Source organism: Teleopsis dalmanni, chromosome 1, assembly GCF_002237135.1.
Source record: "Teleopsis dalmanni isolate 2A chromosome 1, ASM223713v2, whole genome shotgun sequence".
In the NCBI taxonomy this organism is placed as follows: Eukaryota; Metazoa; Arthropoda; class Insecta; order Diptera; family Diopsidae; genus Teleopsis; species Teleopsis dalmanni.
In genome coordinates, this window is record NC_051846.1 from 50,333,680 (window position 1) to 50,347,950 (window position 14,271).

A 14,271-nucleotide genomic window follows, 5' to 3' on the forward strand; every position below is an offset into this window, starting at 1 on the left:
TCTTATATTTTGCAATGAGAAATCGTCCTTCGTTTATATCTCTATGGTTGCGATTATTTTTCATTTTTAGATTAAGCAGGTCAAAATAAATCAAAAAACGTATAATTATTAAACAGGTGTTGACTTTTATATCATTTAGTAAAATAAATTTGCTTTAGAAATATTTACGGAGTTATTTAAGTGTTTCTGTATGGTATCTCATTTTAAAGCTTGTTCTATTGCGATCTACTCGTGTTTTTTGAAAATTTAATTTATTTTAAGATAAAGATTTAAGAAAAATAAAATAGAATAAAATATTGATATTAAATTAAATTTATGTCACTGATTAATAACTTATTCTGATTAAGTATATCGATTTAAGCATTTAAAGTCTTGCGTATCTATGAAAATTAATATTTACACATCCAAAGTCTATATTCAAAATATAAATATAAATTTTAAATTAAAAAATTAATCTCACACAAATATTTCATTTAATGAAAATCGATAATTAATATTTTAAAATTAATATAGTTTATATACATATATCAATAATGTGATTTTAATATTCATTTAATTGAAGTAATGAAAAAAAAACAATAAGTTAGGAAAATAAAAGTTCATAACCATATAAAACTCAAATATAATTTTAAAACTTGATGGTGACTAATTACATTTAACGATACCTAGTACTTGGATGGTTAAACTATATTTGCTGAAATTTAATTTGATAAAGTTTGTCATAAATGGATTTAGTAATATTACACAAAGTAAACTTAAGCACAATTTTCGCAATTTGCTGCGAATATTTGTATGTGATTTTTGTCTGGGATTTCTTTTTCATTTTTTTTTTTTAAAAGTATATCAGAGTAAGTTGTGAATATGTTACAGTCATCACCTCAGACGAAGCATATGCGTAAATTCCTATTAGTGAATGGTTCTTTTTTCTTAATAAAAATTTCATTCATTTATTAGATTACACACTTCTATTAATAATGTAAAAACTTTCAATAACCTATTTATATAAATTCCAGGTAATTATTATGCAGATTAATTATTCATTGTAATACTTTGATTAATTCAGAAAATTGTGTGAACCAATAAATAATGTAGTAAATCCCAATTAAATGTTATTAAAAAAATAATGCAAGCAGTTAGCTTCTATTTAGAACAAAAGCCATCAAAAATTTAGTTACGCCGACATTTTCAATCGGGTTTACCAGACTAAACACCGTATTTATCTAAGTAATTCGCGTTTAGCTAATAGTTTATCTGTAGAGTGTGACGCGTTGCTATAGTCGGAAATTTGTCTAGTTGTCTAAACTCGCTGAGGTTAAAAGCTCGACCAATTCTGGTATTGCAGTCATTAAACACCGTTCAGTTCATTCAGAAACATGGGGTCTCGCGTGCCGCTTGCCATATTTTGCTTTTTTGCAATTTTTAACGTGAATGCAGTTTATAGTTATCCATCATCCGCTTCTTCTAATGCCGGGAAAAATTCAACTTTACAACTTGTGCATATGGTAATAATTTTTATGCTATTTGTAAAATTTTTTTGTGAGATTTTCATAAATGTTTAATATATAAATTTTAAAAAGTGTTGGTGGTGCTCTATATATGTTAACTATTTGAATGTGTTTAGAAATTTTAACGATTAAAAAGTTTATAAGTTTTTGAAAAATGTGAAATATTGTGGTCTGGAAATTTATATTTACTGCAGAATAATTCTGCGTATCAAAAAGCTTAAAATTAAAAGTTTGATATATTGTTTCATTGACATAAATAAATATAATTCGATTATAAAATATTCTAGTTTTTTTGTTAATTTGAAAAAAGTATTTTTTATGTTAAAAAATGAAATGAAAATGTCATTCAAAATTTTTAATTTGAAACCAAATTGAAATGATAAAGTTTGTCATTTTAAAATGAAAGTTAATTAAATTAAAAAGTTTAAATATGTTAGTAATTATATTAGTACAGAAATAGAAATCACTAAAACTATATTTTATTTTAAATTATATATAAATTCAAATTAGTTTCTTTTAATTAATTAATTAAAAATCACTTTGAATATTTTAAAGCTGTTATTAATTATCCTGACGTTGATAGAGAGTTTGAAAAATACAAAATATAAAATGAATTAATATTTAATATTTAAAAAAAAAAAATTTTAAATTCAAAAATCAGTTTAAAATTAAAATTAATAGCTTTAAACATTTTAATAGTGTTAATAATTATCGTAATATAGGAACAGAATTTAAAATAATAATGAAATTAATATAACTGTCAGCTTAAAATTAAAAATTTAATTTTTAAATTCAAGTAGAAAAAAATTTTTATAATTTATAATATAACTTATCATTTTTATAAATTAAAATTAAATCAAAGTTATTATTTTTGTCAGTTTAAAATTAAAAAGAACAAATTTAATCAATTTAAAAGTGATATTAATTATCCTCTTATAAAAATAGAAGTTTAGAACAAAATTTATAGCTTAATTGCATTAACAATCAAATATATTTATTTATTCAAAAATATTTATTTATAGATATTATATGCAACTTTTTTAAAAAGATATTTTCTAAATTATTTTGATAGCAGATAGATAGAGTTAAAAATGTATTATATTTTAATGTGTAAATTTCTTAAAATAAATTTGTATATTCTTATAAATTTCTTATAAAATTACTATATGGTAAATTTGAAAAATGATTTATCAATATATAAATAATTAATAATAAATTTTGAATTCATCATATATAATGTATATTAATTAAATTGGTAATATTAATTGGATCAGTAGAAAAATTATTTTTTTATAAATTCTAAAAAATTCATTTCAATTTTATATTTATTATTTAGTGTTCAATATTTTGTTATATTATATTACAGTTTATATTCCTTATTATTAATTATACAAATTAAAGTTGGTTCCTTGTTGAGAAAGTTGATAAGTGCAATTTTAATATACGATTTTGGGATTACTATACAGATATTAAGTATTCAACATATTTTTCATACATAAAATTGATGTATTTAATTCTATTAGATTTATATGTGCATTAGTAATCAACGTTTTAATAGTTCTGCTTAGAAAAATACAAGTGATTATTCTTTAAAACCAAATATAATTGGAAAATACGCATAGACAGTTTTTGTTCAATTGCTAAAAGAAGTTGTTACAATAACCATTATAATAAATTACTAGGTTTTAAATTCCATAAATAGTTACAAATTTGAGTAATAAGACTATATGCTGGGGATTTTTCTAAATTTATTTTCAATTATTTTGATTTGCTTCAAGTTGTAAATTTTTTTAATTAAAAGTAAATTAAAACTCAATAACAAGTTATATATTTCGAAATTAAAGAAGAGTGAAGAGTGGTTTTTTTAATAATAGCCAATTTTGATTTGATTACATTAATTAATAAAAAACATATGAAAATATCTGTATAAGATATCCTAATTGTGTTATTTAAATAATCATATACATAGGTATATACTGCAATAATATAATTAATAGTTTTAATATGAAATATGATACAAATACCGATAAACAATAGCAGATGACTATCGGAACCAGAAGGACCTACTACAGATTACTGCAATTATAATACATTTTATCTTACAATTGTTTGTTGTTTTAATAGTAATTATAAATTTTATATTAAAACCCGAATTTTGTCATTCACTTCAACAATTATATGATTTAAATATATATTCATATTTTATGTATATTTATTTGCGTAAGACATTATTTGAAATTATTTAAACTTAAATGCACCTTTAAGAGCGCTTCAGTTTTTTTTCAAATTCAGAATTGTTATTAGTATTTATAAATAAAAAAAATTTACTTTGCGATTAACAGTCAATATTGTTCTATAATGTGTAAACTACTCTTAACTATAATATTTCACACATTATTTATATTTTGTTACCATGTGTCAGAGATATGTTTATTTAAATCAATTGTATAATTTACTATATAATTTAGTAATTAAAAATTCTATAAAACTTAAAATATTGGAAGTAATGTAAGTATGTAAATTACTCTTATTGAATGAATGAGAAATCGCATTCATTAAGTAGTTTGATGGAATTAGTTTAAAAATAATAGGTTTTTAAATATCAATTAAAATATATGAATATTTATTTTGAGAATATTGCAATAAATAAAAGCAGATTTAACTTAAGAGTACAGTAGTAAAATAGTTAGTATTTATTAAAATTATATTTATCTTATAACAATTAAAATAAACAAGACACAAATATTTTTTTAATTTTTTGCAGTTAATGCGTCATGGGCCGCGAACTCCAGTGAATACATATCCTAATGATCCTTATCTCAATAATACATTTTTTCCTTATGGCTGGGGGCAGTTGACAAATGTAAACAACATATTAACCAAAATAATCATTTGATTTAATTAATCATAAATGTTATTTTATTTAACAGAATGCTAAGGCCGAACTTTACAAACTGGGAAATTGGTTACGAATACGTTACAAAAATGAATTAGGTCCTTATTTCTTCAATGACGTAAGAATTTAATTATTTTGCTTGTTATAATAACAAATAAATAATATTAAATACTTTTTTTTAAGTTATTATATGGACAAGCTACTGTTTCTGGGCGTACTCATATGACCTTAGCTACACTCCTTGCGGCAATGTTTCCACCACGGAATTCTGCAATGGAATGGAATACTAAGTTGAATTGGCAACCCATACCAATATACTCATTACCTGAGAAGGATGATATTGTAATTATTTTACAAAAATTAATTTAAATATAATTTCTAAAACTGTTTTTCACATTTTATTAAAGTGGTTAAGAATGCGAGTACCTTGCCCACGATATGATCAAGCTTTTCAAGAGGTATTACAATTACCTGAAGTAGCTGCAGAACATGCAGAAAGTCAAAGTTTATTCGATGAGTTGTCCGAAATAACTGGTACCAATATTACTACTGCCGCTGATGTAAACTCTGTTTTTATAACATTACAAGCTGAAGTAAATTAAAAAACAATCATTTTAATAATATATACAGTTAATATCCATATATTCATATATTATTTAGGAAGCATACGGCTTAAAATTACCGGCATGGACTAAAAGGTACTACCCAGAAAAATTGACATTTATGGCTGAGCAAACCTATGTTTACAATGCTTACACGCCTGAATTGCGTAAATTAAAGGGTGGTCCATTTGTTCAGAAAATGTTCAACGAGTGGCAAAGTAAAGCAAGAGGTGAACTTGTACCAAAAGATCGTAAATTCTTCATGTATGGTGCACATGATTGGACTCTTACTAACGTATTAGCAACTATGAATGTATGGAAACGTGCATTTCCACGTTTTTCAGCAATGGCATTATTTGAATTGCATAAAGATTTAGACACCGAAGAATATTATGTTGAAGTATGTTTGCTGTTGTAATATAAAATTATTCTATTTTTTATAAATCAATTATATTCTATTTACAGATTTATTATAAATATGATCCAAACAAACCAGTTAAAAGACTAACCGTACCTGGTTGCGAATTTCAATGCCCATTGGAAAAACTTATTAAGCTTACCAAGGCCGTTTTGCCGGATGGTACTTATGAAGAGATGTGTGAACCTAAAAACACGAGTACTTAATTTTTTAAAATTAATTTTATAGTTCAATTCAGTTTTTTCTATAGAGACGGTTTATTGTGATAGTTATACTCATAAATTTAGAAAATAGAATTTATTTATTTATTAGTTTTAATATCTGCACAATTCATGTATTATTTGCCTACAGTGTACAGTTTCCGCAGTAGTTGGTAAAGGAATTTGTTTCCTTATTTAAATGTTGTTATTTATTAAGAATTTATATTTCCAATTATTTAATAAATAAAATATTACCAAAAAATTTTATTTACTTTCTTTTATTGTCAGTTAGATCAAGGGCCAATACCCACAATTTATCTGCAATGTTATTGATCAATTTAATGTATTAACAATATTAATGTATTTATGTTAATACATATTAATGTATTAACCTTTTTTATTTTTAATATGAGAAATAGAATGTTTTTTTTATCTATTTTATTATCATTTAGAAATAAAACTTTTGCAATTATTCAATCAAAAAAAAAATTGTTGTTTTGGCTCGATTTTTGGCTTTGTCTGTGCAATTACCTCATATGAAAGCTATTATATTAATTCAATAAATTTAACCTATTTATAAATTTATCCTATTTATCCTATTCAATTTATTTATCCTATATTGGATAGAAACTGTAAAGTGGAAACTATTAAATCTGTATATAGATAATAGCCAACAATACATATTCATATAGATACGAAAACATTTATACATATCTCTAATTAAGACAAGCTTACTTACAGCTGACTGTAAATTTAAAGGGAGCAATACATTGACATTTTTAATTATGACTTAATAAATGATGTTGGAGATATTTTTAAGAATGCTGATAATGGGTAATACGACGGTCAAGTCTTTAACAACCAGACTTCAAAATTTAATCTTAACCTTTTTATGATATAACCAATCATAAAAAATAAATATATTTTTGTGAAATTTTAGCTATAGATACAGTTTTATAAATGTTTTAAGTTTAAATATTATATTGTGCTAATTTATTTAATTAATAAGACAATCATATGTGAATTAAAGTGATATTATTTTCTAGACAAAAACGTTCAATCGGTACTCGCAAAGAGATATTCTACATTTAACTAGTTTTTAAGAAATCTGTAAATATCTTGAATTTCTAGAATAATTCTCTTTAAATACACTGAATATAATTTTGATAATATAATTTTTCGTAATACCAAGAACTATATTTTTCTTTTAGCGGCAGAACATAATATTAAATCTAAATTCTTAGAAGTACTTCCTAGAGAGGTAATGAATAACCTGCAAAACAAAAATTTGTTATCACTGGTGTGTTGATTTTGAAAAACGCATAAAAAATCTTTATTTTGATTTAAGAAAATCTTTCTAGTAATTATATATGTTTCTCAATAAGCCAAAAGAGTCTAAAAACGAAACACAATCTTCACCCTTGTCTTCGAAAAAAGAAAAGTTTCTCAAGAGTATGGGCAATATATAGGGGCAATGGTGTTTGACTGACTACATTTATCACAAAATCAAGAAATATAATAAAACTGTCTCAACATTACAAACAAATTTATTTGATATGTTTTATTAAAATAAAATATAAAAACATGAATCATATTAAATAGTTTTCCTTCGAATACTTGATACTACCGCAATTGTGTGTGTATCCTTTGATTTACAATTACAGTAGTTAGTAAAATAGAATAAAATAGTAAAATAGAGTATAAAGAATATTTATAGTATAGAGAATTAAAATAGCAACAACAGATCAGAGATGTCTTTTGTATAATGAACTCTTTTAGAATCCTCTGTACAAATGTCATAACTTAGAAGGATCTGAGAGCTTGATTACTTAATTGATATTTAGTGTATTAAGTATAGTCCGAATTTAGGCACACATACCAATGTTAAAGGACTCCTATAAAAAATATTTTAAATTAAAACTTGTTACCATTTCAAATAGAAAGGGAATGGTTTGTTTATTTGTGGCGCTTTCGATTGGTAAATCTGGATTCAATCTAGATTTACTCTCGATATGTCAAATTTTATTGCCCAATCGAACATTTTAGAGTAATCTAACATTTTTGTGATGTATATATCGAATCAAATAGCACTTCATCTGCCAAATCATATAAAATAGCTGTTGATTTCAGAATATTCTTGCTACTCTGGCAAAATATCTAGAGATTTATAAATTAATCTCGAGTGTTAACATTTTTCCCCAGATTTACTAATCCAAAATAAAATTGTACTAAAAGTGCGTTAAAATAGCATCTTGATTGAAAAAATTACCCAGGATTTACCAATCGAAAACGCCATTTGTTCCTAAAATGTTTCAATTTGTTATTTAGATCATAAAAGTTATAGTAAAGAAAGTTGCAAAATAATAGAAACCAAGATTAAACAAAATCAATTAAATTGTATAATGTAGTCAAATCTAATTTTAATTAACATAATAATTAATAAATTAATAATTAAATTAAAAACAAATTAAATTAATTTAACTTATTGAAAAATTTCCTTTATTATTATTTATAACTAACTTGATTTATATAAAAATCCCACTATAATTATAAATAAAAATATTCGCCACTTGTTGAATAATTTACACTTATTATTTTATTTAGGTTAATTCCAATAATGATATTTTAATGATGCAATTATTTTATTAAAAAAGTACAGCGAATACTTGCTAATCAGCACAAAAAGTTCATGGAGTGCTAATAATTTGATTATATTTTAATGATGTATAATTTGTCAGTAAGGCTAATTGATTAACAATTTTCTTATATAGAACATATCAGTCGATTAGTCCCGAGATGAACTAATAATTTTTTTTGCATATTTATTAATTAAAATGGGTTTCTTAAACAATATAGTCATACAACTATTTTCATACCTTCAGACTCATAGTAGTTTTGAGATCATTGAAATTTTTTTTTCACTAGATCTCGATTCTTTTGAGTTCTATAAACAGTTTGTTGCTGTGGACTGAAATTTAGTGGATACGTTGAAAGCAATTCTGTGTATAGTTTTGGTAAAGAGTGATTTTTGTTGAACTTTTTTTTCAAAAACAAAAATAATTCAATATAATTCTCTCAGTTAATGATTTTTTAACAAGGTGGGTTATGAATACCATACAGGTTATACCACTATATATCAGAAAACCTTTACTATAAGGACCAAAAATTTGGTCAAACGCATTAGTAACTCAGTATAATACTATATTTTATGGTGACTATTATAATCAGTAAGTTCCAACGATAAAATCCAAATATTATATCTTTGTTCCCTCTGTGCGAAGTTCTATGGGTTTTTTCCAGTTAGTTAAATTCCATTCCGATTTCTGTATTGTTGTAAATCTAGACAGATTCTGTTGTTTTTGGCCTCTTGAATGCAAAAGGCGGCATTGATATCGAAGAAATTTTTACTGATTATGATTGAAAAATTATGTGAAAAAAATTTTATACTGCTTTTAATGTCGTTAAAATGCAAGGTACCTCACTGAACTTCTCTTTACGGTTATTCCGAATGATTCTATTGACTTCGATAAAAATTTCCTGATTAACCACCAGATTAGTACGTTCAAAGCTTTCAACTTCATTCGTGTGTGTTAGGTAATGTTTTAACTAAGTAAACTATTGGCATTTTTAAGCTATTGCTAAGATCGAATGATTTCTTTCACATCAAAAAAAATAGTGTTTAATCAATATAATCAGTAGTGTTTTGAATATATCAAATATAGCGTTACTCAAACAACAATAACTCAAAGACTTTTAGGGATGTCATGAAATTTTGCTGTATATAATTTCTGTTTTGGCTTCTATTTCTATTCAATCGTGTATGAACGTATTTATTTTATAAAAATTAATGATTTCTATTTTCGTTTTTATTTCTATTCTATAGTGTATGAACGTTTCTATTTTATAAAAATAATGTTAATGCCTGATTGTTAGTCCAAATATGTGTTACAAGAAGTGACGGTTTTAAAATTAGTATTAAAAGTGATAATGGAATTTAACTTGTTGATCAAATTTGTGATTAATATTTATAAGTTGTTTTTGACTTGTCTGACCTGGCGATATTTGGAAAAGTGGTCCAAATCTATCTTTGCTTTAAATTTACAGTTTTGGAATGGTAAAATGGAAAATTATATATAAATTTGTAATAAACTTTGAAAACTCATTGAAATTGAATGATCGTAATTAAAGGATTTCTAGATGTCATTAAGCATTGCTTTTATTAATATACTTTTATGCTACAATTTTTGTGATATTTAGAAAGAATAATGAATATATTTTATACAAATATACATATATTTTATAACAATATACAAAAATTTCGTTTACCAAATACAAATATTATCATCATTCAAATACTTTGGGATGCTTACTAATGATTTTAGTTTGACATAACTTACAAAATTGGCATGTGTGGTAGAGCACATTTCAATAAATATGTACATATATTACTAATATTATTCGGTTATTTTTGCAAGAGTAGATTTTTATTTTTTATTAATTTTTTTTTTAAATTATTTCTATCATAATTTGGAGTGTAGAATTAACAAGTAGTTCGCCAATGTGCGTCAAATCAACAGCATCAGACAAGGTATAAAGTATGGGAATTCAAAATTAATTTAGCTATGTAGCAACAATCAGAACATAATTTACTCATATCAAAAAAAATAGGTCAGGTGCAATTCTATATCAACTAGCACTTAACATAATACAACGACCAGCTTTTCTTTGCAACAAAAACTCTTAACAATTAGAAGATATCCTATGTATTTAACAGCTAACGCTTAGTAGTTAAGATTTCACAATAAATCTATATTACTCACATTCTTAAATCGTGTGTTATCTTCTAATTACGTGTGCTCTATTGGTAACAAAGTGTTCGTTTAAATGTTTCGTGTGTCATATCTTCTGCGGTACGGTTCGGTGCTACGAAAGGTCTTTACCTATATAGGCATTAGAACTCGTTTCTAACTTTATTACGATGTAGTAATAAAACCAACTTATCTGTTTTTATTATCATTTATTATTTATCTCGATAGTACTTATTTAACTAAAAATAAATAAAAGTTTTTAAAATATTATTGTAGTAGATTTAGGATATAAAATAGAACTGAAAAATTGAAATTTATCTATTAGTTTAATAATTTGCAAGTAATCCCATAAATGGTGATAGTCCTGCTCTATCTAATAGAAAGAATTAGTTCGCAAGGGAGTGTTTTCTTGACAATTCATCCGACTTAACACCATTTACCACAACAGCGTGGATCCACTCGAATTTATCAGGACTGTTTGCGAGGAATTTATTAAGAAGCAAATAAGTGCGAATTATGAAAAACGGAAGCGCAGTTACTGACCTTCATTTTAAATAACTGTCCAGTCATTAACCAAACTTTCCTGGTAACTCGTATGTTATTTCATTTATCAAGTGCCGTCAAAAGGGTTTTCACAACACTTTGAATTCGAGCAAACTGTTAACCGCTGAACACTTTGTCTCAAACTCATTAGCAAATAATTTTGGATAAAATTAATTATTCATTTAATGTGTTCAAATTTGAAACTTCCTTTTTCAGGGTATATTAAAAGCTGTAAACAATTATTATAAAAAAATTTAAAAAATAATTTAAAGGGAAATTACAACATTTGTCGACAGAAATACAATAATTCCTGACATTAAAAGTACGTGTAATATAAATCATTGTATGTCAAAATATGGTCAAAATAAAGACTTTGTGATTTATTGTTTAATTTACAGTAACTTTTTTAATTAATCATGTTGGTTTTTAAAGTCCAGTATTATATATTTAAAATTTACATTCATTTAAAGTAAGCATAGGTGGAAATGCATCTTAATATTGACCTTTAACTTTTGTCAGAGATAAAATAAAAATTAAATTTAAATAAATAAAACGAATATTTTACCTTACAAATTTTTACAAATATATAAAAATATTTTATAATGATATTCAAAACAATTTTTTTTGTCGAATTTGTATATAAATGAAGGTTTTCGACTGCTTACAATAAAAAAGCTATAAAAGCAAAAAAAAGTTTGTTGATCATATTTTTTTTAAAAACATTTAAATTTGAAGAGCAAATTGAGCAGTACTTAGTCAACCTTTGCATGGCATAAAGTTCATGTATAGTATAAAAATATAAAGTATTTAACAATATAAATAAAATAGAATAAATAAATTAACACAATTGTAAAATATATACAATGCAAATATAAAAAGCATTAAGAAATTCTTTCACATACGTCATCGTTTATAGCGCACATATTTTGTGTATTAAAATATATTGTACAGAAAAAAAACAGCAGCGGGAGGAAAACAATTAATACGACCAACGACAAAATTTTGAATGATAACAATGATAGCAACGTTCAGATAAAGAATTCGTTGTTCGTTTTTTATAATCAAAGATATCCAATTGCTAATATATGGCACAGTGTATAGAGTAAGGCGTCGTGTTCGCAGACGTAATTGTTTCGGTATACAAATATTTTTTTTTTAACATCGACTATGTTATTAAAACAAAACAAATAAAAAATGTTAATAAAATAATTTAACGTATAAACACAACAAAATTTGCACACTTCCATATATATTAAGTTCTAAGACTCTAATAAAAAAAATTAGACACCAAAAACAATGGGTCTAATATAATCAACCGGCTTATTAGAACTATTGTCATTAAAGATTGTAAAGTGAAGTGTCAATTAATCTTAAAGAAATTATTATGTTCTGAGCTGTTGCTTTGTGTAAAAATGAAGGTAAAGAACATAAACAATAGAAAAACAAATAAATTACAAAAAAACATGGGAAGTAAAAGGCGAAATTTTTATATGAAAAAACACCAATTATGTTTTTTAAAAATTTATTAGGTGAAAAAAGAATGTCTGTTTGTGAACCGTATTTTTTGATATATAATATTACAGCTTACTAAAATATTGAACAAATGTGTAATATATTTATTGAATTCATGAATTTGAGTGATGAGCTCAGTAAGTGAGTAACATACAATAGCCGTAAATTTTTTTTTTTCAGAGTAGCAAAAAAGTACTCATAACTTACTAAAGAAAACATGTGAAGCAATAACAATGCTCTTAAAAACTTCAGAGTTAGTTTTTACTCGTAAAAACTTTAAGTCTTAAGTTTCAGTGCAGCCAAATTCAAAAATCAGTCTATTGTGAATATACACTAGAAATATTGGACATATTGCAAAATTTCAGTCATCCGTCAAAATGATAGGAGTATTTCATTTACTAATAATTTCAAATACATAAATATTTAGTTCTTTTTTATTTAAATTAATTAATTTTTAATATTTACAATTTCTAAATTTCATATTATACACAACACAATTAAAAATATATGCCAAAAAAAGCATTTAACATATTTTAAAAATGATTCAACCAGACTTAATGTTGTTTTTTTACAACTCTGAAAGAAAAAATGACGGCTAATATGTAATAACAGCGAAAAGCGGTAACATTTATTAAATAGATTGTGAACACTGCTATTGAAAACTTTGTTAAACGGATAATATTTTAAATCCAAGTTTTGATCTTTTAAGACAAACATGTGATTAAAAGGAATTAACTTGATCCAAAATATTAAAGAAAAATAGTTCTTGAAAATTTCCAAAAGAAGTTTATGTTCAGCAGTGGTGATTGTCAGTAGGGTAACAACAAAAAATTTTTATGCTACATACGTATGTTTGCAACTTTACTATGTTCTCTGCTATCGTTGCTCTCTAGATTGTAAATACCTTGGCTATTTAAAACTCTCTTAACCGGAGAATTGCTAGAACTTTTGTCTTTTCAAGACAAGCATTTGACCAAAAGATCAAACTTGTATCAAGGATTGACTTTTAGATCAAGTTAATAATAAAAACTAAAAAAATAGTTCTTGAAAAATTTTTCAACCAAAAGGGTTGTTTATATATATTACATTTTATTAGAGAGGTTTCAAAAAGTAGTGAAATACAACAACCAGAACTTCTTTTTTATATTACATTAATTAATTGAATTTTTAGATGACCATACAGTATTCGAATATCTCATTAAATACATCAATTTCTATTAAGTAAAATAATTACTATGGTCAGATTGATGTTTAAATCGAATTTAATACTATATTATAATTTAATAAATTTCAATGACTAAATCTTTTTTTTATTTCTAAGTATGTTAATATTAAACAACAACAAAATAATTTTGAGAATCATATGCTTCTATATTGGGCATATATTGTCAATAACATGATTTGATTTTAGTCTTCTGTCGCCTATTCTGTCTGACATTGCAAATAGTAATAAATTCTCGTTCAGCATTAATAATTCTGCACCAATATTCTGTAGTCATAACTCAGTCCTTTATTTGGTAGATTACTCAGTGCATGGATATTTTAGAATGTCCGCCTTATCGTTATACAGATCAAATGACCCAAAATTTTTGTATTTATTTTGTCGTGTCCAGACAAATTTTCTATTATGTATATCACGTATATTTTTTCGAGTTTGAAACTCACGATATGATATCATGTTCGGTCAAAATATTTCAAGAACTCTATAAAAATAATTAATGCATTCACCACAATTTATAATTCATTTTGTCATGTCTCATTTATGAGTTCAAGTTCGCATATAAGAT

The 14,271-nt window shown here is 24.6% G+C and overlaps 2 protein-coding genes across 2 annotated transcripts in view; both read left to right on the top strand.

The window, feature by feature from the left end:
• LOC119672076 overlaps nucleotides 1–14,271 on the top strand; it is a gene marked incomplete in the record, with an annotated part of 216,918 nt that overhangs the window by 89,886 nt on the left and 112,761 nt on the right.
• Nucleotides 1,312–5,852, top strand: LOC119672079 (venom acid phosphatase Acph-1-like). Its single transcript, XM_038083035.1, has 7 exons — nucleotides 1,312–1,502; nucleotides 4,270–4,368; nucleotides 4,436–4,519; nucleotides 4,585–4,743; nucleotides 4,809–4,994; nucleotides 5,062–5,403; nucleotides 5,469–5,852. The coding sequence occupies exons 1-7, from the start codon at nucleotides 1,374–1,376 to the stop codon at nucleotides 5,625–5,627; spliced, it is 1,158 nt and encodes a 385-aa protein (XP_037938963.1). The 5' UTR covers nucleotides 1,312–1,373; the 3' UTR covers nucleotides 5,628–5,852.

What these genes read in the sequence shown, in the direction of transcription:
- LOC119672079 (XM_038083035.1), top strand. Translation starts at nt 1,374, where the DNA reads ATGGGGTCTCGCGTGCCGCTTGCCATATTTTGCTTTTTTGCAATTTTT. An exon ending in GTCCTTATTTCTTCAATGAC is followed by an intron (nt 4,520 to 4,584) that starts GTAAGAATTTAA and finishes CTTTTTTTTAAG; the next exon opens with TTATTATATGGACAAGCTAC. An exon ending in CCGAAGAATATTATGTTGAA is followed by an intron (nt 5,404 to 5,468) that starts GTATGTTTGCTG and finishes TTCTATTTACAG; the next exon opens with ATTTATTATAAATATGATCC.